Genomic DNA, 23,612 nt, shown 5'->3' on the forward strand with positions numbered 1-23,612 from the left:
AATCACAGCATTCTCTTTGCTTGATAATTGTTAGGTGTAAACGTGCGCAGCTACAGAGCGATGAGCAGTCAATCATTAGTTTCTCGCTGATCGAATCTTGCATGCGGGCCTAACGTTTCCTGCTGTAAAGCCGTTCATATAAGCAGGTGTCCTAACTATTTGCGGACTAGAAAGCAGCGGGAGAAGGGGCGCCAAGAGGTGCGGTTACGTGCCAATGAGCGATCCAATCTACCCAATTCGGTGTGAATGCATGCCGAGCCAACGTTGCGCCATCACTACTTCACCGCTCGTCACGCTCGTTCCAATTTATCTTGCAGTGTAAAAGGTCTTTTAGGTCAGATTCACACGGGCGAAGGTGTATTTGCTTGTGCTTTTTCAAAATGGGCGTGCGCAAAAAAAAATTGCAACCCTGCTCCCATTCATTAATGGATCAATGGATTCTATTACATGCGCAAATTGTTTGTTAGCAAATGCGCTCGCGTGAATCTGTCCTTGAGCTGACTGTAATCTCCAGCCGCAGGTTGTTCATGCCTGGTCCAAGTCCATGGTCCTCTTTTGGGGTGATGGACCAAAGAAAGCTACTTCCCTCTGCCCAAAAGTCTAAGCTGTGCAAGAGTGATCCCTCTTGATGATCCGCCTGTACACATGCACGCTCGGCTCAGCAGTACGCCTCTGCCTGATCTTCTGGCAGCAGCTTACCTCCTGTGAGAACAAGGGATGGGGCATGTATTATATTCAGCGTTGCTTCTTTTTCCTGACACTTGCCGTATGACACTCCCACTTGCATATTCGTTTCTCAGAAGTGGTCACGTTTGGCTGACATTAGCAAGTAAGGGTATCGGCACCTTTCAAAGATGTCGTCCTACTTCTAGCTATTGTGCTCCGTTCATTGCACAATGGCCTGGGTTGGTACTGCAGGCCCATTCACTTCAATAGGATTTTGCCTGCAGTACCAACCCCAGCCACTGTGCAGTGTATGGAGCCAAACCGCTAGAAGTAGGACAACCCATTAATACTCAAAAGTGTGCGGCTAAGATGGAATGTTTTTCTTTAATTTTTTTTTATGTTCCTTTGTCCAGTCCCCTGCACAAAGCAGACGTTAACGGTTTGCATGCGGGTTCACGGCTCTCCTTGTTTGTAGTGCAGCAGGATATCCTGTAACGGAGCTCCTCGGGAATACATGTGGGGCAGGTCTGGATTGTGTGCAGTTAGGTGATGCTTCCAACAACCCCGGCCGGCCGGAGCGGGTGTTTTATTTCATTCCGCTCTGTCACTCGCCCCTATCTCTATTGATCTGACATTCTGTTTATCTGATGCTGCACTCAGTAATGCTTCGCCAGGGAAAAACACACAAAACAAGCTCCGTGCATCAGCATTTTCATTGTGCCCCGAGCTGAGCCTCCCTTCACATGGTAACACAAACTTTTTATTGCACCCCCTGTGCCTCTCCCAGTCCATTCTGTCTGTCTTGTCCAATGCTGGGTTCGCCGAGGACTCCGCTTGTCGTCTCTCCCCTCGTATAGTGTCTGTTCTCCGGGATAAGTCTGTGCTATGTTCCTCTTGTCCTGCTCCCTGTAGTGTCTTCATCTGTTCTCCGAGCTTGTCTGGGCGGAGTTGAGCTCTGTCTGCTTGTGTTTATTCCAGGGGGGCTAATTAGACAGACCATGGCTTCATTTAAACTTGATTTCCTGCCCGAGATGATGGTGGATCATTGCTCTCTGAATTCCAGTCCTGTGTAAGTGTTTTTGAGCCGTCTCATTCCGCAGATCCGAGAGGTATCGCTGCTTTTATTTAATTTTTTGCCTTTCGTGAAATCTGCTCCTTGTCACTATTTTTTTTTTTTTTTGTCAATGATTCTGTGTGTTGTCACCTTTTTTTAAAAATCCGCTAAACATCACCTCCACCTGTCTTCTGGGTTCATGGTTGTGAGTGGTCGATGCTCTAAGTGTAGACGTCTTAATCTTCTGAAGCCAGCCGTTTTTTATTTTTTTGGATCGTGGTGATATTCACATTCCTGTGTGTGCTGTTCGTTCTGTACATAACACCGGATTAACTCCTGATTTTGGAGCTTTTCGTTAACTCTTAAGTGTACTTTTAACTTCCGTACAGTGTTTGTTGTTTTTTTTTTTCTTTTTGGTTACTGCTGGCTACGTCCCCGTATGAATCACTAGTAACAACTAGCGTTGCTCATTTTAGATCCAAGAAGATGAATGGCACCATGGATCATCCAGACCATCCGGATCCAGATTCCATCAAGATGTTCGTGGGACAGGTTCCTCGCAGCTGGTCAGAGAAAGAATTGAGGGAGCTATTCGAACAGTACGGCGCAGTGTATGAAATTAATGTCCTGCGAGACAGAAGCCAGAATCCTCCACAGAGTAAAGGTGAACCTTTCTGCTAGATGAGGGGGGGGGGGGGGGGTTGGCATCAGTAGGTGCCGGACGGTCGCCACTGTAGTTTTTAGTTGACTGCAAAGTTATTGAAATGTTCTTTCGGGCGGGGGAGAGCGGGGAGGAACTGAGGGGAGATCTCTCCCTCCCTCTCGCCCCCTTCCCCGCAACACACCTGTGCCCCGTGCCGGCTCCCGAATCTTTAGAGACGAGCGGGGAAATACTGGGCTAAGGCACTACTCGCTCGAGTAATGTGCCTTAGCAAGTATACTCGCTCATCTCTACTTGCATGCAATGGAAGAGCTGCATAAGGCTTCGTTCACATCTGTGTCAGAGGCTCCAATGCAGATTTCTGCAGAAATCCAGGATGAAATGGCTGGATTGCAAAGCGGCTGCGAAACGGAACAAGTGATAGTCTATAGGTTCCGTTTTTAGATGCGGCACCTCTAGTTTTGCTGCTGTTCGCCGGAAAACTGAATTAAACAGCGCAAAAATGAACGAGCCCCAAGGGTCCTTTTACATGGGACAGTCGTTCAGGGAATGGAGGCGGAGCGTGCCGGAGATCTCTTCCGGAAGCCCGCCTCTATTCACAATAAACAGCCAGTCATTCTTAAATGAACGGTTTACATGGACCGATCATCTTTTTTTTAAATGCATGCATAAACAAATGATCGCTCGGCGTTCCGTCACTCGGTGTTTACAATGATTCAGTTTTGCGTGAAGCAGCGATAGACTGAACGATAATCGTTCTGTATACACGAGCACGCAGACCTTTGCAATTTGACCCAGATTTGTCATTTCTTATTTACTACTTTTGTTTCTTGCCTCTTAGGATGCTGTTTTATTACTTTCTATACGCGCAAGGCTGCATTAGAAGCACAGAATGCATTGCACAATATGAAGATTCTTCCTGGGGTGAGTACACTAGGAGTTGCACCGAGTGACGCTATATTCTTCTGTAGCTTTTTTGTATGTACTGTGTCCCTCTGTATAAATGGGTGTAGAAGACTGCGCCTTTGTATACAGCAGTGGCATGGGAGCCACATGTGGCTCATGACCCCCTTCCTGTGTAGTTTACTGTGCAAGCATAGGGAATCTGTCATCGCCTTTGAGTCCCATAACCTGTTGTTGAGCTTGAAGGTGATGGAATGGGGGAGTCCAGGGAGTGGTGTGTCCTACTCACCTGATGAGCCGTTCAAGCGCTGTGTCCCCACAAAGGTGTGCATGCACACAGCGCCACTCGTTTCAGCCGGCACTGACTGCGCGCTCTCCCATAGATATGAATAGCAGCCTGAAAAGAGTAACCCTGCGAGCCAGTTTTGCGGGAACACAGCAATGGAACGCAGTGCCCAGTGCATTGGAAATGCCACTCCCTGGTGAATCCTCATTTGAGCCCCATAACATAATTTGAGGTTCAAAGGTGATGACCCGCTGCTATAAATGAAGACCATATGTATTCATTTGCTATTATGACATCCACTAACATTTTTACAGTGTTATCCAATCCCCAGAACGCTGATAGTTTGATTAGTGTAATATTGATGTGTCAGATATGAAACTGAAATATTTATTTACAGATTGTAAAGTTCACTATTTTGTATTTCTTCACATTTAATATATTCACATATTTGACTAGAATGTGATTCCTGACCAGCAGTTAGTTGAATACGGTTCACAAAGTATAAAAGGTTAGGGACCTCCACGATAAACACCAATAACATAGTATTCTGACGCATACTTACCCATATAAAGGATACGTTCACTGTCTGTACTGGGAGCTTTCCAGAAAATGAGATGTGATCAGACCCTAATAGATCATTTGCAGTCCTGATAGTTCTACTCTCGCAGCTAATTGGTTTAATGGCCTCTTGATTTGTGTCCAGATGCATCATCCGATACAGATGAAGCCGGCCGACAGTGAGAAGAATAACGGTATGTCACTTAGTTCTGAGAAAGATGTTGCCTGGGCTTTTTGCACTTTCAGGGCTATTAAGTTGTCATCCACACTTTAGTTTCTCTCCCCCCGTGTGAAGCAGATACAGCGCTGCTATAAGCTTATTACTTGTGGTCTGTTGCAGTTGCTTGTGCTGTCCTGTCCTTTTCAGTATGGTGGTAGTTGCATGTAGCATTTCTTCCTTTGAGTCATTTTAAATGTAAACTTGATGCCCCCACCACTTAGATCACATATTTACAACAGTTCTAGCTAATTGTAGAATACATGGACCTAAATGTTTAGTTGCACCGTCCTATTGAGCCATTCATACACCTTCAACATCTGTCAGACGGACGTTCGTTCGTCTGATGGCAGTTTCCCCCCAGCTCCCGCATACACATGAACTTTCGGTATGTCTATGGAATTAGAATGGTGGTCCGAGGCGTCTTGGATATTTTTTTGATGATTGGCGAGGGTCTGCCCCGCGGGATCTCCACCGATCAGCTGACATCCATCACTCTGGATAGTAGTGCTGACCATAGCACAACGGGAGCTTGCCTGTAATACCAAACTTTGCGCTGCAATATGGTCAGTGCTTCCTATGCCTTCCATAATGACAGTGGCACCAGGAATCAACTGAAAGGAGTCTCTTGAGCGGTGGAGCCCAGCCGATCATATACTGCTATGCTGTCCTGAGGACAGTTCATCGATAGAAAAAATCCAAAGAGTCTCGGAGACCCCCCTTCAAGCTGCAGACAACTCTGATGATTGTTTATCTCTTATGGGAACTAAAGGCTTGGACATTGACGTTCAACATCCCTGATTCTTCTTTTCCCCAACATCATCTATCTGGGGGAAGTTGAGTTCTCCCCCCCCCCCCCCCCCCCCCCCCCCCCCCACCATACACACTAGTGTTGTCATTGATTAATACCAGCTGTTGCTTGCCATTATGTTGGTTCTTTAAAAGGGTCGTTATAGAATCCAATCCTCTGTTTTCTTCAACTGAGGCACTTTTTTTTTCTTTTTTTTTTTTGTGTAGCTGTTGAAGACAGAAAGTTGTTTATTGGCATGGTGTCCAAGAAGTGTAATGAAAACGATATCCGGGTTATGTTCTCTCAGTTTGGGCAGATAGAGGAATGCAGAATCCTGCGGGGACCTGATGGGTTGAGCAGAGGTATCCATGAGTAATAGACTGAGTGCATGTCATGCACGTTTTGTAACTTGGTCTTTTGGACAGTCTGTAACTGATTTCTGTTTTTGCTACTTTGCAGGTTGTGCATTCATCACATTTACAACCAGATCTATGGCACAGAATGCAATCAAAGCCATGCACCAAGCACAAACCATGGAGGTGAGTCCTGAGAATCTTGCAGTTCTGTTTGCTGTATGCACCAGCAAAACTCCTGGTGCATATTTAACATTTCTCTGCGCCATTTCTGTACCACAAAACAGTTTTGTGTTTTTCTTTGCAGCACGTATAAATACTACCGCAAACGAAAATGCATTTATTTAAAGAAGACTCGTCATAATCAAATAGAATCAGTGGGGCTGACTGTATGGCTCTACAGTTGTGAAACTCTCCTTCCTTTGCCCAGATGGGCTCTTCTGGCACCCAACTTTTTAAAGTGAGCTGTACCCACCTCCTCATTGATGTCGTCAGACTTTTTGACAGATTTTTTTTTGTCAACCCACTAAGATTGAGCGATGGGAGCCACCCACGTGAAAGATTCAGTGGGGCCCTAACTGCAGAGCCATTTAACCAGCCTGCTGATTTTTTTTCTCATGGCAGGTCTACTTCAAAGGGAACCGGTCACCTGCCTAAGGCCGCTTGCAGACGGCCGGATCGGGATGCAGACCCGTGCCCCTGCAGAGGCCTGCGGCTCACCCATTCCCGGAATCTTCAGTCTCTGCTATGCGCCAGCTGGCGCGTGCGCAGAGCGGAGCCGGCCTGTTACTACTGGCATTTCTGTGTGGGCCTCTGCGAGACCCGCACAGAAATAGAACCTGCTGCGATTTGTTTTCCGCGTGTGTCTTCATGCGGACAAATCGTTGCTGTGTGCATGGGATTGCGTTTTGCAATGCAAACCTATGCAAGCGGACACAGGCGGAAATTCTGCTGCAGAATTTCCGCCAGTGTGCAGGGGGCCTAAAGCACCATAAACTAACTTATACAAGTTTATGGGAGAGCACGTTCATGGCAGACTGAAGAGTGAGATTTTTATCCTTTGTGGGAACCAAGCAGCAGGCGAGTATAAAAATAAAATGCAGCACCCGGCACCATAAGTTGTTTTGTGGTGCCTTAGGCAGGGGTATCTCTATTCTGACTACAAGAAGGATAAAACCTCTAGTGACTTGTAAAGCCAGCCTCTTGCATGTGGATCTCTCCTTGAAGCATGTCGTCGTCGCCCCCTAGACCTGACTTTAGGTTTGATCAGACCTGGTTTATGCAATGCTATTGTTTTGGGTTTTCACACTGGGCCTTTTTTATCTTGCAGGGATGTTCCTCTCCAATCGTCGTCAAGTTTGCAGACACCCAGAAAGACAAAGAACAGAAACGAATGGCACAACAACTCCAGCAACAGATGCAGCAAATTAATGCAGCCTCTGTCTGGGGGAACCTCGCGGGACTTAACAGTCTGGCACCACAGTACTTAGCAGTAAGTTTCACCTCACCAGGTTTGATTTTTCTCCACTTTGGTTTTGTGAAACCTCGGTGGCAGAGCAATACCACCTTCTCTTGGTGAAGTAAGGACGGACTGCTCAGATTCTTCTGCCTTAATTTGAGCTGAGCATCAAGAACTAAGCGACGTTAGTTGCACTTCTTTCAGTCCACTCTTATGCACACAGTTCAATGTGCAGGATCCGTAACAATATCTTAAAAACAGGCTTCTTAGCCGGCCTACAGGCAAAGAAGCAAATCGCTTCTCCCTAATTCGGAGTATCCAAAAGAACAGCATTTTCCATTTATCTAAACAAAGTAGAGCTTGTTTAGAATGGGCAGTCTGATTTCTTTGACTTCCACGTTGCAGTTCCGAGCGTTCAGCTCACTCTCCAGCAGGGATCAGCAGTCCGTACAGTGTGGTGGCTTGGTATCGCTTAACCTTTTTGCAGTGAAAATATAATTTTTTTTTCTCTTTTGTGATGGTGGTGTTCTAACTCACCCGGCCCTTCCCACTCACTCAATCTCCCGTTGTGCACCCCGTGGATATCTGTGGTGTGATACATTTTCTCCCCAGACCGGAACAAGCCCTCACTCTCCTTCTTGTTTTGTTTTGGTGTAATGTCTAGCTTTATTTGCAGCTCCTCCAACAGACAGCCTCCTCCAGCAACCTCAACTCCCTAAGTGGCCTCCATCCCATGGGAGGTGAGTACACCACGGGGAGAACATCAGGTGTGTGCCACTTTTTTTTTTTTCTTTAACTTTTTTTTATTTATATTGCTTTTTAAAACTTCTCGTATGTTAAGAATGTCAGCATTTCGTTATCAGTCACAATCAACATGTGCCGTCTCCTTTTCTTAAAAGATGAAAAATTTGATTTAAATTAAAAAAAAATTAGACGTGATCATATTGGCTGATGCACATGTGGCGTTCTCATGCCTGTGTTGCGTGTTACAGGACTCAGTGCCATGCAGATACAGAACTTGGCAGCTTTAGCAGCAGCTGCCAGCGTTACACAGAACCCGCAAAGTGCAGGCTCGGCACTTACTACATCCAGCAGTCCCCTCAGCGTCTTGACCAGTTCTGGTGAGCTGCACATGTTTTCTGCGAACTGTTTGTGTTCATTTCAGGACAAGCGTTTTGACGTTTTGTATTGCAGGGGAAGGTATCGGTTCAGTCTGGGGGCAGAAAGGTTTATACTTCCAGATCTGCACTTATGAGACTGAATTGAGAACGTCCGTGTTAAAGGAAATTATACTCAATGTTGGATATTTGTGTTCTGTTTTGCCTCGTCCAGTAGAGTGGATGGGTGGGGGACCGCGCAAGTGGTTTGCCGCAGGCCTTTATTTACTTGTATTGGGCTGTGTAGCAGTTCCCTTGCACAGCAGATGACTGAGGTGCTGCAGCGCTAACGCACCTTCATTCTCAGGGTCGCCAAGGGTCCTACGGGGCGGACCCCCACCAACCATAAAGTGAGAGCATCTCCTGTCAACGTAGCATCACTTTATAAGATGGGAAGAGCTTTTAAAAGGGTTCTTTCCAACACCGCACATTATCCCCTCTCTGAAGGAGAAGGAATGACTTGCTGTTTAATGGGAGTCTGAGACCCTAACGCATCCTGAAGTGTGGTCAGCGGTGGCGGCCATGCATGCATGCCTCCAGTCCCTTCACTTCAATGGGACCGCCATGCAGTTGGCCTCCACTGCCAGTACTTCAGAACATGCTGGGGTTCAAATCTCGGGATCAGCAGGGTCCCAGCAGTCAGACTGCCACCAATCAGCTAGTTATGATCTACCATTTGGATAGGGGATAACTCTCTGTGGTGGGACAAACCCCTTGTAACAATACATGTACAAGATATATTGCAGTGCCCTGAGCTTTGTAGGGATAAGTGAATTAATCCTATTTTTTTTTATATAATTTTGTAAAGTAAAGATTTTTTTGGCAGATTGGCGCAGATTTTGGGGCAAATCCGCAGCAGAGATATGACACTTGCAGATTTGTTAGGCTGCATTCACACAGGGCGGATTTGCCGCGGAATTTCGCTGCGGCAAATCGGCCTGCGGCCGCTAATCTCGGGATTAGCCAGCCATGTGGATGAGATTTCTCAGAAATCTCGTCCACACAGGACGGCCAATCCACTGCGGTAAGTCCGGCTGAAACCGCAGCTTCGGCGACAGCAGCCACAGCTTCAGAATATGCAGCATGTCCTATTTTTCTTTTCTTTCCGCCGCAGCCGCGCTCTCCTCTATGGGAGCGCCGGCCGCAGCGGAAGAGTGAGCGCCCGGGCTGCTTCAAAGCCGCCGTGGGTTTTTCCGCGGCGGTTCTGCCGGCGGAAATCTCGCGCTTTTGGCTGCGGCCAAACCGTGGAATTTCCGCCGGGAATACGCCCCGTGTGACCCCAGCCTAACAAAATGTGTGACAAAATCTACAGCAAATCAGCGACATGTGAACATACCGTTATACGGGATCTTCTGTTTTCTGCATTACAAGGGGCTATCTTGTATGCACTCTACTAAACCTAAAACCTGGCTTGTAATGGTTTTCCAAATGTGGTTTAGGCTTGTATATGATGTAGAAGTGTTCCTTACAGGCTGATATGCCAGTCTCTGCCTGGAAGCCATAGGCACCACCATACCCTCAAAATTACCAGAGTGTCCGCATTGAAAAGGGCAGCATCGGATTGAACCTTATCACTAAGGAAACCCTCATATGCCGTAACATAAAAGCACAACAAACGGTGAAGAATTCTAGAAAGCGCTGCTTGGAAAATTCAGCTAATCAGGGGACTGACGTGGTTAGTAATTCACAATTCAGACCACAGAAAACTGGCTAGGTTGGCCCAACAAGGGTCCTAAGCAGCATCCTGGGTACATGGTAGCTGCAGTAAACCTAATACCCACTACTATATCACATGGGGTTCAGGAAGCTGAGGCGTGGGAAAATGATTGGTGGGCTCCACAAAAATAATTTTATCTGGTAAGTATCTAATTTGTGGGGTCCAACTGCCGGGACCCCCAACAATCACAATAGTGGTCCTGTGTCTCCTATGTGCATGAATTCTGCCACTCCAGGCATATGGGATTGTGGATGAATGGAGTCGGTGTGCACATTTGACCCTCGCTGCATTAATTCAGAGAATGCCGACCTTGTGATCGCTGGAAGTTCCAATGGTTAGACCCTCCACAGATCCACATACCTGCCCTGTGGAGAATAGATAAGTTCTTTTGTGGGGCAACTCCATTAATCCTTTGCAATCCAATTTTGGATTCAGGGTTTCCTAGGGGGCTTTCTCTTTCTGACATTATACCATGGTGCCATCTGCTGGCTAGAGCCAGTACTACGGTAGGGGACATGCTGGAGAGGCCCCCGACAACAGAACAGCCAGTAATATACAGTAATACCCTGCCGGATGTCTTTCGACATCGGAGCTGTACAGCCTTCAATCAGAATGTCTTCAGATGTCAGACAGTGGATTGGAAAGGGTTAAGCAGCTCCCTATTACGTGTACACACTATGGTCACTGAGGGGTTCTTCTTAATTTAACGGTTTCTATCAAAAGCAGTCTCTGTATCTGTTTCCTGGACCCCTGGAGTGTTAATGTGACATTAGGGGGTATTAACCCTTTTTAATCCACTGTCTGACCTGTAAAGACATTATGATTTAAGGCTGTACATCTCTGATGTTGAAAATGTCCGTCGGGGTTCTCTTATTGTATATTGCCAGCCTCTCTGCTGTCGGAGCCTATCCAACGTGTCACCTCATGCAGTACTGGCTTTAGCCAGCATATAGCGCCGTTGTAGAACGTCAGAAAAAGAGTAAGCCCCCTAGGAAAACCATAATACAAATTGGATTGGAAAGGGTTAAGTGGATTAAGGCTTTAATATTAAAAGGGGCTACATCCCAAAATAACGGATTGCATCCTTTTAAAAGGAAAACACGTGCAGAGGAGGAAGTTGTCATTTTTATTTCAATGGCTTAAAGAGTACCTACACTTTCAAATGACTTTTCACAGTAAGCTGCCGTGTTTACATGAGGAAGAACACCATTGACTTATGTGGTGTATTCCCTCTGCAGGCTGTATCTCTAATTCTCTCTGAACTGGTGTGAGGAGCCTGTTATGTGTTCTATGCACTGTACATAGAGGAAACTGCAGATTCTGCTCTCTACCTCTATAACATACAGAATAACTGCATCATGGAGGACAGTGTACAGTAGTACCTAGCAGTGCAGCTGTGATTTCAGTAGCTGTAACACAGTAAATCACTTACTAATAGCAGCAGCCGCATCTGTGAGTCTTTCCTTCTGTCGTTTCCTCCCTTCTCAATAGGGTTTTATGGGCAGCACAGAACACTGTCCTCTACTTACTGTTCTTAGTCTTGTTATCTGTTACTGGAGATTGGCATCACTTAACAGGAGTGGACAGCAAATTAAAAACAAGAGACCCCCCCCCCCCCCCCCCCTAGTGGCCAGCGCTTTAGAGGAGTTGTGTTTTTGTTTTTTGTACAAGATTGTTATTTTAGGTAAAAAAATTGATTTGCACTTTCGCTAGTTACCCTAACGGGGGTCTATCAGATTCACACGTTGTTTTAAAAGCGCAGTAACCATTTTGGTCGCATAGGATGCCCTGCGGTCCATTAGATGCAGGCTTCTGGGTAGTGCCTCATTCTGTGACAGGAAACAAACTGTTTTGTACTTGATTGAGTTATATGGTTTAGTATTTCAATATAGAAATTAGTTATGGTTGGCATAGCAACGGAGAATTAGTATGCCAGTAGCATTGCCCTGTGGTTGATTGGGGCATGGTGGATGAAAATCGTATTCATTTTCTAAGGGGTTGTCGGTTGTAAACTATTGATGGTCTATCAATAGTAGATTGGCGGGGTTCCATTGCCTAGCCCCCCCCCCCCCCCCCCCCGCTAAGCATCTGTTTGCTGACCTGGTGCACTTGTAAACTGAGCTGATTTCTGCAGAAAGCAGACAGCTCCGTTCTTACTGTAGTGGCCAGGCTTGGTATTGCAGACCAAGTTCCCATTTAAACGAAGGGCAGCTTTGCCTACAGTACCGAACCTGGCCACTTCAGTAAGAACAGTGCTGTCTGCATGCTGGCCTGGTAAACAGCTGATCAACAGGGCATCCCAAGCAATAGACCCCTGCCAATTTCCTTATGACTTGCTCTCAGGATAGGCTATCAATAGTTTAAAACTGGAAAACCCCCTTTAACTTCTCCCCACTCATGAAATGACATATGATCTAGAAAGCTAACCGTTATGCGTTCTTTTTTCCTTTGGTTTACCCCTTTTGCCAGGTTCATCCCCTAGTTCAAATAACAGTTCATCAGTCAACCCCATGGCGTCTCTCGGAGCTCTACAGACCTTAGCCGGTGCCACTGCAGGTCTCAATGTCGGTTCTTTAGCAGGTAAATACAACGTATGCTCCATGTAGCTCTATAGTACTTCAGGGCACCAATGTTCCTGGACCCCAGAACTCCTTAGCTTCACTTTTCATGATGAAATGTCCAGATTTGCATCAAAATTGTAATGCAAGAATGAAATCCATGGTAAAGGCAGATTTGACCACCTGCTGTGGTTCGATTCTAACTTTGGATACTTTCCTTTTAATAGGTATGGCTGCTTTAAATGGTGGTCTGGGCAGCAGTGGTCTTTCAAATGGCACTGGCAGCACAATGGAAGCCCTGAGCCAAGCTTACTCTGGAATCCAGCAGTATGCAGCAGCGGCGCTGCCCTCGCTCTACAACCAGAGCCTGTTATCACAGCAGGGCCTGGGAGCTGCAGGCAGTCAGAAGGAAGGTAAGTGTTACTGCTGGCACGGCCTTTGTGTAGGGTGCTGTCAGTTTACAGCAAAGATAGAATACCACTCAATATTGGTTGGTGATTGGCGGATCCCCTACAGAAGCAAAATAATTGTGGTGATCGCCGTGTTCTGAACACTGAGGGGCTCTCGCTGATAGACTCGTCTAAGTCATGTAGACTAATATAGCAAGTTACAGCTAGTCCTCTATGCTATATGGCTGAGGGAGAGAGAAGAGGTACTAGTGGGGTTTTGCTTCTTTTTTTTTTTTTTTTTTTTTTTTTTTTGAGACTTTAGGGAAATTTTATTAAATACAGCTAGATGAGAAAGACTGCGCCAAATGTATGACCATGGCAAGCTCTATGATGAAGTTTGTGCATCTTGCTAGACATGTCAGACGCTCATCTCCTCTGTACGCCACCTCTTGGCTGGCCTACTTTATACCACTATTTTGCGCCATAATGTTGCACACCATTAATCTGACACATTTGACTTATCGCATTTCTAGACACTTGTTCCAAGTTTAGTGAGGTGTAAAGTGTTAGGAAACTTGCGCATGGCATGTCCTGCAACTTTTTTTGCACAGTTCAGTGCTCGTTCACATCAGCGAGTCGATTTCGGTTTTGTACTGATCGGTTTTAAAAAGTACATAAAATTATATATAGAATATCAGAAAGCAAAATGGAATTCAAACGAAAACCGTTTCCATTTTTTTATTAGATTCATTAGACTGATCCATTGCAAAAACGGCGAGCTTCTACCAGGTGGTTTCCATTAACTTTTAACGGATCCGTTTTTTATTCTTTTGTCTCTTTAACCTTTTACGTTCGTTCACTTAAGCTGATCCGTTTAAATGGACATTAAAAAGCTGAGCCAGACCAAAACCTTTGCGTTTTTGGTTCTGTTCACTTTTGACTATATTGTAAAAACAGAGTAAATATTTTCGTTTGACTTCCCGTTTTTTCCCAGAAACAATAGCGCCGCAGAGCGGGCCATTAGCTCCGTGTAGAAAACTGAAATCGAGCTGAACTGAAGCACGTCAGTTCACTCCGAAATCAACGGAACGTGAAACAGAACTGTTCTCCATTTGGCTGCTTCTCAGACCGAACAGCAAAACCGAAAACAAAAGCGCAGATGTGATCGAGCCCCGAGCTAGAATTCTGGCGCATTTTGCTTTGTACATCTTTCTATTTTAAGATGGTTTTTCCATTACTGCTTCACATCCACTCTGTGCTTTCCTTTTTGCTGCTGCCCAGGGCATTTGACTTCTACAGGAGGTTACTATGTGGCCAGTGATTGGCTGCAGCAGCCCCTGGTCCTGGTCAGTAGCAACTGGGAAAGTACAGAGTGGATGTGAAGCAATTTTACGTAATGGGTAAACGCTAGAGATGAGCGAGTATACTCACTAAGGCACATTACTCGAGCGAGTAGTGCTTTAGCTGAGTATCTCCCCGCTCGTCTCTAAAGATTCGGGGGCCGGCGCGGGTGACAGGTGAGTTGTGGGGGGGGAGAGAGAGATCTCCCCTCCGTTCCTCCCCGCTCTCCCCCGCCACTCCCCGAATCTTTAGAGACGAGCGGGCAGATACTCGGCTAAGGCACTACTCGCTCGAGTAATGTGCCTTAGCGAGTATACTCGCTCATCTCTAGTAAGCGCCTTTGATTTTTATTGAACCAAGCCCAACCAGTGTCAGAAATAGACAGCATCAGTGATGTATATAACCATTGTGTTTCCTATTTGCTCTCTCGTCTAACTAACTAATAGTTCTTTGGATCACAGGCCCAGAGGGAGCAAACCTCTTTATATACCACTTGCCCCAGGAGTTCGGTGACCAAGACATCCTGCAGATGTTCATGCCATTTGGAAATGTTGTGTCTGCCAAAGTTTTCATTGATAAACAAACGAACCTCAGCAAATGTTTTGGTAAGATTCCCTGTCGTATTGTCTCCATCCCGTAGCTCTCCGGGTGCTGCAACATCTGAGAGCTACGTGCTGGAAACCAGTAGTCTTAGACTATCAGACCACGTCTTAAGTCTTTTTTTTTTTCTTCTTCTCCTGTCTCCCCCCCCCCCCCCCCCCCAACCGCCGCTGTGCTTACCCCGATCAGGTTTCGTAAGCTACGACAATCCAGTTTCCGCTCAGGCTGCTATCCAGTCCATGAACGGCTTTCAGATCGGAATGAAACGTCTGAAAGTTCAACTAAAACGCTCCAAGAACGACAGCAAACCCTACTGAACTGTACTGCCCTGGGAAGTGAGCGAGAAGGATGTTCTGGTAAGTGTGGGATGGAAAGGCCAAGACCAGGATGTGTAAGCTGGAGGAGAGCACTTAGTAAGGAGCACAGACTATGCTGTCTTTTCAGCAGCCCCCCAAAGCATCTACGTGTGCTTAACGCCAGAAGCCTCTTTCCCTCCTAAAGACTCTGGGTACAACTTTTTGTTGTGAATTTTTGCTTCATATGGAAGAACAGCTTGTACTACTTGTTCCAAGTGTTTTATTTTGGAGTTTAGGTGCCATATCAGTGATTTTTATTATTATTGCGATTTAATATTATTTGGACTTTGCTGTGTTTGTACAAATGTGTGTGAATGTCCCAACACCAGAACCCCTGGAAAAGGCGAGAACGAGCGGCCGGTTTTTCTGGCACTGAACAGGTTCAGAAAAACCTATAGAACGTCTGCTCACTGCTCCACTTGCCATTTACTCCGCAGCGTCACAACCCACAATCACCGAAGCTGCACGTATCTAGCGTATTTATTTTTATTTATTTTTTGTTTTTTGCGGTACGACACATAAACATGTTTTTTTTTGTTTTTTTTTTTCATGTTGCTGCAGTCCTCATTCCTAATTTTTTGTTTACATGGCTGCTGTTCGTATGAAGTGTCACAACTCGGGCCGCCATGTCATTCATTTTAAAGGGAACTGCATGCAAATGAAGCATTTCGGGGTGGACCGAAAGTTGGGTTTTCCGATGGGTTCAGTCCATTAATTACTGGTGACGGTTCGCCTTTTAAACTTGTTGCAGGTCGTACACTTTTCGTATACTCATCATATAAGCTGGAGCCAACGCAGTGCGTCTGTGTCATGACTGCAGCGCAAACTCGCAGGATACTTGTATCAGCAACTGTTACCACAATGCAATACGATAAGCGGTTTTATTTTTAAGGCCTGGTTATTTTTTTCTTTGTTTACCAGCCTATTTATGTTTACCGGTAAGTTTTTTTTTTTTTTTTTGTTTTGTTTTCTTGCCAATCATGGCAAGCGGGGCATCGAGTGTGACAGGCTGCTGCTCCTCTCGGAAGTTCATGGACTGGCGTCCGGTGTTGTGTAGTAGAATAGATGAGTATTTCATGTGCCTGTGTGTGTATGTACTCGCGTGCATACCTACATACATGTATCGTGACTTACATGACGAAGATGAACTGCTAAAACTTGAATAATGTATACTCAGAGATAAAAAAAAAAAATGTGTTTTCAAAAAAAAAGTTTTTGATTTGGTATAATGTGAAACATATAGAGGCTTCCAGGCTCCTGATATAAACTTTTATACACGTGTATAAAAAAAAAAAATCAAAACCGAAAAAGACAATTGAAGGAAAACAAAGCCTGTTTTAGAATGTCATTTCTATTTTTATAGAGGTTTTATACAGCTTGGATGAGTGAGCAATATTTATTGCCTAAATTATTTCACTGGGAAGAGATTTTGTAGAATTCGGAAGATGGCAACTTTATTTTGTGTTTTTATACAGATTATTCTACATCGTGTTTTAGTACACAACATACGATGTGCGGGGGAGGGGACATAGAAAAGGTCGCCCGGCTGAGGCGTCGGTCCGGGATATAAATGTGAAAAACAAAAAAACTGGTCTCTTCCTGATTTTTGTCAGTATTTTTAAAACTATTTTTGCTCAAAAAGTTTACTGTTTACCACCACAGTCTCTCGGCTCCGGTTTTCAGCGCTCCTGTCTAGGCTTCTTTTGAAGGCCTTTCAGCGTAACAGACAGCCACAAAGAAACGAGCTACAAGGCGCTAAAATGGTGTCTGAAAACAAATGGGGAAAATGGATTTAAAGGGTGCGTTCACACTGCGCAGATCTGCAGCAGATTACACACTAATTTGACTTAAAACGGATGAAATCTGCAGCAAGTCCGCAACATGTGAATGCACCCCAAAAAAACCCCACACTTCTACTGTATGTCTCAACCGTGCCAAGTGCCAGTCCTGACGGGGCAGTGCATGACACAGGGAATCGGACAATGCCAAAGAGAATCCGTTTCCCCTCTACTACAGTAACCAATAGAACTCACTGGGCAGAACCGATACGGTTAGGACTAGGTTGAAATCGTGCATCTTTCACTGCCCCCCTCAGGCTCTGCATTAAAGCCTTCGTTCCTGGACAATCAAAGATGGCCACACCATTCACACTTCTCTGATTGGCCAGTGCTGCTCATATGGGCTGTACCAGCCAATCAGAGCAGTGTGTAGTGTCTTAGACTACTAACGCACAGTGTGAATCAGCTGGGAGGAGAAGCGGTGAAGTCATCTGTTTGTCCAGGACTGGAGGGTCACCTTCAGAGCCGTATAAGCGACCATTTCATCTCTAGTCTGAATCGGCCTGTGTAAAGGCAAAGCAGACAAGCGTCAGTCTTGTGGATACGTTCTCATCTACTGGAGCAACTGCTCCATATAAAAACATGCTTGCACCCCGACTGTTGACTTTAATACAGCCCTCCTGTTTCAGGACAAAGTTGCCTTGGAACCAAAGGGGAAGGATCTATTACCTGCTGCGTTCTCTGCAGATGTCCCCCTGATCTGCAGGTTGGGGACCCTTATTTTCAGTTACCCAAGGTTGCCATTGCAAGATACTTTCATTGGCCATGGCTGATCACATGATCAGAGCATTTGTAGTCTAACGTTACTAATGCACCGTGGGGATTAGGTAGTCTGAAGATTGGGACCTGCAACTGGTGGATTAGAGAATCGGCACCGAAGACCAACGGCAGCAGGTAATAGAACTTCAGTCCCAGGACAAAGTCTTGTCCTGAAAACCGGGCAGCGCAGTAACTTCAGACATACAATCCCTCCTGTAAAACCACACGATTTGTATCTCCACCTTTTTGGGGCCCGAGTGCTTGGCTGCAACTTCTATGGACACTGCCAAACCTTAAACTTAGCTAAATCTGGAGTTGTAGTGCAAGTGGAGACCCCACAAAAGTCCCATCTTGTTGTTTGAGACCACACGATCACCCCATGATCTTTGGCCCCTCTGATGTTTGTATCCCACAGCCTCTTCACCAAATCCCTAACCGTTACCCAAATGTCAACCCTTACGTCAGCGACCCAAGCAACCCTAACGTTCTGTAGGAGGAGCCTGAAAACCGGAGTTCAGATGCTGACTGCTTTAAAAAAAAAAAAAATTTAAATACACATGAATTCTTGCCAAAAAAAAAGCTAAAATAATTCATCCCCGGCTCCGTGGAAAGCTGCGGGATCATCACTGTACTTGTGATAAGAGTGGCACAATAAAAAAAAAAGTCTCTGCTTTAATAGCGGTGTGTCGGGCAATAGTGAAATGGGGTTTGTTTTTTTGGTGTTTTTTTTTTTTTTAGGTCATCTCAGTTAAGTTTCTGTAATGTTTTCCATCGAGCGTAGATGTCTTGGAGGTGCTAGTCAATGTGACCACAGAAGCCCATAGTTTACATGGAGCGGTTTTGGGTTCTGTCGGTCTCCATACTGCCGCTCCTGTCCCGTTGTGTCCATGTGGGTTGCTGGGCTGACTCATTCTACTTTTTTTTCTTTTTTTGCATGGTGATTCTAGTCTCTAATTTCATGTCTGTCGGGTGTTGTGTCCCTCCCAGCCCCTCTCACAGTTCTGTGTTACATGCGTGTGTGACATTTCGTTGTTCTCCCTTCTTTAAAGACACCCAGGACCTTTTTCAGGAAGGTCCTCCGTGTCCTCTGCATGTCTACTGAGCCGGGCCCTGGCGCCCGGCTGTGTGTGTCTCTCTGTGATTTGATGTATTGCGTTGTGTAACTCAGTGCTTCTCCCTGTTTTTCTCTGGTTTGTTTTTGTTTTCTAGATCCCTTCCTGCCATTTGTCCATCATTGTGCCTCTAAAGCATGTCGGTGTGGCGTTCAAGTACATCGTCCAAATCCTTGTTTCTTCAGCTTCTTTGATGCTTGAACTCTCACCTCTGAACTTGTGTTTTTGACTTTTTTTTTTGTTTTTGATGCTAATGTGTTGTATTTTTTTACCATGTTGTGTATTTGTTTTTGTTTTTTTTCTCTGTATGTTTTTCTTGCGTGTTGCCAAACTGGCTTTGCTACAAAGACTGCGAAGAGGGACACAATATTTAAATCTTGCATTTGATTATTATTATTAAAAAAAAAAAAGAAAATTATATATCTATTTTTCTAGAAATTCATAAAAAATAACCACTTAATTTTTCGGATGATACTTTGTACCTAATCTTTTGAGCAGGCCTATCTGGCACACTGTTTAATATTTGTCCTTTTTTTTTTTTTTTCTGTTGTGTTTCTACCAACCAAATTCAGTCTGTATCTCCTCTGTACGGGGGGTGGGGGGGTCTGATTTTGTTTTATTTTTTACCTAAATTTTTGGAATCTGAAAGGCAGTCACATTTTGCTGTCTGCAAGTGGCTTGTTTGTGTATTGACCCCCTCGTTTACTTTGTTTATATTCTTAAGCTTTACCCCCTCCCCTGAATCTTGGATTCGGCTCAGCCCATTTTCATGATATAGAATTTTCCCGTTGGGGGTGCAGCATCTTTTGTTTTAAGAAGCCGTCTGTATAGCAGAATGTGACTGTTTTTGTAAAAAAAAAAATAATAATTCTTCTTCATTCAATAGATTGTGCCAAAAATGATATATATTTCTGCCTTGTCCTCTGTCGTATTTTTTTTCATCACTGCTCAGCAAATTTCAATAACCCCATGTGCGGCTCACTGAGCTGGTTTATTTTTGTGTTTTTTAGAGGTAAAAGTGCAAAGCAGGGGTGTAAAAACTTTTTTTTTTAAAAGGAAAAAAAAAAACACAAGTGTTTAGCCGTGTCCTTTTAATTTGTGGTTCCTTTAACATTTGTTTAGATGTGCAGTACAAGGTATCTCTGTGTGTTCAGGCTGCGCTGTGGCTTCTTGCCCCGAACTTGCAGGGTAATCTCGCTGTCTTATGACAGTGCGGCATTTTGTGGTTGGCACCGTAAATGTGACATAATTGTTCATTGATACAAAGCAGTGCCGATTCTACTAATTTTTTTTCTTTTTTTTGAGCCTTTCTATAGGGTTGTCATTCTTGGCCACTGTGAAATCCTCCAGTCCACAATCAAGTATCCAAGGTCTGTTATAACAAACCACGTGACCAGATTCTGACTCGTCGGGGTGCGTTCACACGTAGCAGATGTGCCGAAAAGAATCCTCAAAATTGGGCACAGATCTGCTGCATGTTTTACCCCTTCAATTTGAATTCAGATCAGAGGGCAAAATCTGCCATGGATTCACATGGAATGGTGTGGATTTGCTGTGGATTTTTTCAGCTGCATGTGTGAACGCATCCGTAAGCATATGTTCAAATGGTGGAATCCCGTGTCAAAATTCGCCTCCAAATCCCGCATCCTAATCAGTGGCTTTCCTCCATAGTTTTTGGCACGGATCTGCAGTTGAATTTTGCTCTGCTTCTAGGCAAATTCTGCATGCGTAGTTCTAACACTGAAACGAGTGTTTAATGGCATCAGAACTCTGCGCATGGAATCTGCCCATAGACGGGGCAATATCCACGTGTAGATCGGCGACAGAAATCAACGGATTTTGTCACCTTTTTTTTTTTTTAAGGTGAAATCCGCCGTGGAAAGTTCGCCAAGTGAACAAACCATGAGGAGCATTTCCACTCTTGCAGAAAATAAATCCCAAATTGGTCCTTGACTTGTCTCCCTCTCTGTTCCCCCGTAATCACCTTTAATGTTAAGTCAAGGAAAGACGGCCAATATATCGGTATCGCAGCTAACATTACACTTTTCCCTGACGTATCTAGTTTGGCTGTGTTGGGCCGATTTACATTTTGTGGATTTCACACCAAATTTCCACAACACAATGTAAGTGAATGGTGTATTTAATAAACTCCATTCACTTGCAGCGGAAAAAGTCTGCTGTGGAAGAGGGTCATGCTGCGATTCTGAGATTCATGCTGCCGGATTTGTTGCGGAAAGGCTCAGATTTTCTCCTCCTCGTCCATTGCAACGCCGTCAGCGAATTCCAAGGTCCCAATCTGCGCACAAATTTTGATGCAGATCATCCACAACGAATACATGTAACTTTACGTCTCTCTATCACCAGAATATCTTTGCTGGTGATATTAGTTGTTCCAAATGTAAAAGGGTTATTCAACTTTTTCATTTTTTTTTTTAATGGCTACCCATGCAAAAAAATAACCAAAAAAAAGCTATACTCTCCCCCCTGTGAAATGGTGCAGCGGGTCCCACGACAATCCCAATCTGTACTGGCAGCGGAATTCAGGCGACTGCTATAGCCAATTGGAGGCTTCACTATCACAGTTTCAAACTCCTGGCGGCGCTGATGCCAGGAGAACGGGCAGCGTCGCCGCGGCCTCTGCCTGCTGTGATCACCTGACTTCTGTTGTCCGTATGGAGCAGGTTGTCCAACACCCCTTTAAGGTATGTTAACAACTTGACAGGAGACAACTGCTTAGGTGCGTTGTATATGCGTTTATCCAGAAACGGCGCCACTCTTGTCTCCTGGCTACTGCAGCATAGCCCTATTCACTAATACCAGACAGAGGGGTTCTGCGTATTCTGATTGCCTTGTTCACAGACTTACCATTTACTTTGCATGCGGTGGAAATGCTCGGCAGTAAGGCCATGCGCTGCGTCTTCACATCTATATACCCATACTATGGTTTCCACGTACAGGTCTGGCCAGCGGTCATGTTTAGAAGCATTTTGGGAATGAGAGCCTCTGAAGCATTCCCGATCACCAGGAATAACCTCCTAGTGTTCCCTTTGGTGCTGCTTTTGTCCACAGGGTATAACCCCCGCTCCATGAGTAAATAAGTGCACATCCCGGAGCTCGCGAACCGGAAGCTCCGCCTTTTACGTTTTATTTGTACTTACGAGGCAGAAATCGCCCAGCGCAGTCTCAACACACAGCCCAACGCAGGGCCGGCGAAGCCCGGCTCAGAAGGGAAGCCACTCCTTCTCTACATCCTCACAACCTGTGTCTTGACCGGGAGAAGCTCTCAATCATGGACACCATAAACCCGAGAGAGCAAACAAATGCCAAATGGGCTTTTCTTCTGACTACTTTTTAAATGACAAGAGATAATAAAAAACAAACTATCTATAAGTTCTGTGGTGACTTTATGCCTTGCCATAACGTTACCTCTGCCTTCCTAATATCTGCCTGCTTTTTGTGAATAATTCTATATAAAGTTTAAAAAAAAAAAAATTTGAAAAAAAAAAAAATCTTTTGGAGACAAACCTGTGGGCTTTTATATTGGTACAAACTGATTGTAGTTAACACTAGGATTTTGTACAGTTTTTTTGCCTTTTTCTACTAGGAAAAAAAAATATACAATGTAAAGTGATTTATTTCACAATGTGAAGTCAAAAAAAGAAAAAAACAAAAAAAAGAAAAAATTGCCACTATTTGACCAAGTTGTCCTTCTGTGCTGCCGTGACAGGACTCATCAAATCTCCACTCTCCCTTCCTCACAGATGCTTTTTTTTTTTCTTAATTGTCTTGAGTTTTTCTGTGTTTTTTTTTTTCTGATTTGCAAAGCAAAAATGTAGTTGTGTTTTGTTTTTTTTTTTTGTTTTCTCATTTTGTTTAAAAAAAATTTTTTTCCTGTGTGAAGTTGTTTATTGTAAAATGTAGAAAAATATAAATTTTTTTCTTTAATGGTTTAAGAGGAGAAAGGATCTAAAAATAAATATAAAAAAAAAGTAACCACTACTGCATAGCTGATCGCAAAGTTTGTGGATTAAAGAGTTCTCCAAGTTTGAAGCCAGCGTGTTTGTATTAAATGATTAACCCTTTGTAAGCTTTTTCTTTCTTCCACCCCCCCCACCCCTTACCCCACCTCCCTCCTTCCTTCCGGGTATTTACAAAATGTTTTAATTGTGCACACACATACACAGACACAAAACCGACTAGAAGTCATTTTGTAAACAGTGTGGTACCTTCCTTTGTTTGTTTGCTATTAAATTGTTTGAGAAGACAGCGTGTGGTCTGCTTTATTTCATTGGAGTAGCATGGGTTAAAAATGGAGATGAGCGTCTCTAAAGATTCGGGGGGAGAGCGGGGAGGAACGGAGGGGAGATCTCTCGCTCCCCGCCGCAACTCACCTGTCACCCGCGCCGGCCCCCGAATCTTTAGAGACGAGCGGGGAGATACTCTGCTAAGGCACTACTCGCTCGAGTAATGTGCCTTAGCGAGTATACTCGCTCATCTCTAGTTAAAAACACTATAAAAACAACTCGCCAAAGCCGAACGCAGCCTTCCCCAACACCGTCGGCTGGTCCATCGCCTCAGAAGGGTCCCACAGCCATTCATCTAACAGGAGCCTGTAGTAGTAATAGCCTACCCTTCAGAAGATGATTCCTGTTTCTGTTGAGTACCCCCACCTGTAATTGGGCAGTGTGCTGTCCGTGAATTAACGTGGACAGGACGCGGTCCCTAATATGGCGGTGTGCAAGAGGCCTTGTAGCTCTTTACCCCTACATTTAAATGATACCTTTTGGCTCCCCTGCTATCTCGGGATACTGGTGCTTCTTTTTAGGTCTGTCTTAGAG

At 44.8% G+C, this 23,612-nt stretch overlaps 1 protein-coding gene across 14 annotated transcripts in view; it reads left to right on the plus strand.

Annotated features, from left to right (window-relative positions):
* The window catches only part of CELF1 (CUGBP Elav-like family member 1), a 50,197-nt gene extending 27,159 nt beyond the window's left edge, over positions 1–23,038 (plus strand). Inside the window, exons 3-16 of one of the 14 annotated variants that reach the window (XM_066583307.1) lie at positions 1,645–1,735; positions 2,197–2,384; positions 3,223–3,305; positions 4,274–4,322; positions 5,363–5,497; positions 5,595–5,674; positions 6,819–6,980; positions 7,612–7,714; positions 7,940–8,068; positions 12,291–12,401; positions 12,607–12,792; positions 14,556–14,714; positions 14,899–15,065; positions 18,872–23,038. In XM_066583307.1, coding sequence (XP_066439404.1) covers positions 1,665–1,735; positions 2,197–2,384; positions 3,223–3,305; positions 4,274–4,322; positions 5,363–5,497; positions 5,595–5,674; positions 6,819–6,980; positions 7,612–7,714; positions 7,940–8,068; positions 12,291–12,401; positions 12,607–12,792; positions 14,556–14,714; positions 14,899–15,026 — 1,584 coding nt within the window. In that variant the 5' untranslated portion in view covers positions 1,645–1,664 and the 3' untranslated portion in view covers positions 15,027–15,065; positions 18,872–23,038. The remainder of the gene's footprint in view (positions 1–1,644; positions 1,736–2,196; positions 2,385–3,222; positions 3,306–4,273; positions 4,323–5,362; positions 5,498–5,594; positions 5,675–6,818; positions 6,981–7,611; positions 7,715–7,939; positions 8,069–12,290; positions 12,402–12,606; positions 12,793–14,555; positions 14,715–14,898; positions 15,066–18,871) is intronic. The other 13 variants (XM_066583309.1, XM_066583312.1, XM_066583314.1 and 10 more) reach the window with 13 other exon arrangements.
* Positions 23,039–23,612: the final 574 nt, after the last annotated feature.

The sequence above is a fragment of the Eleutherodactylus coqui genome, chromosome 11 (genome assembly GCF_035609145.1).
Source record: "Eleutherodactylus coqui strain aEleCoq1 chromosome 11, aEleCoq1.hap1, whole genome shotgun sequence".
NCBI classification, from domain to species: Eukaryota; Metazoa; Chordata; class Amphibia; order Anura; family Eleutherodactylidae; genus Eleutherodactylus; species Eleutherodactylus coqui.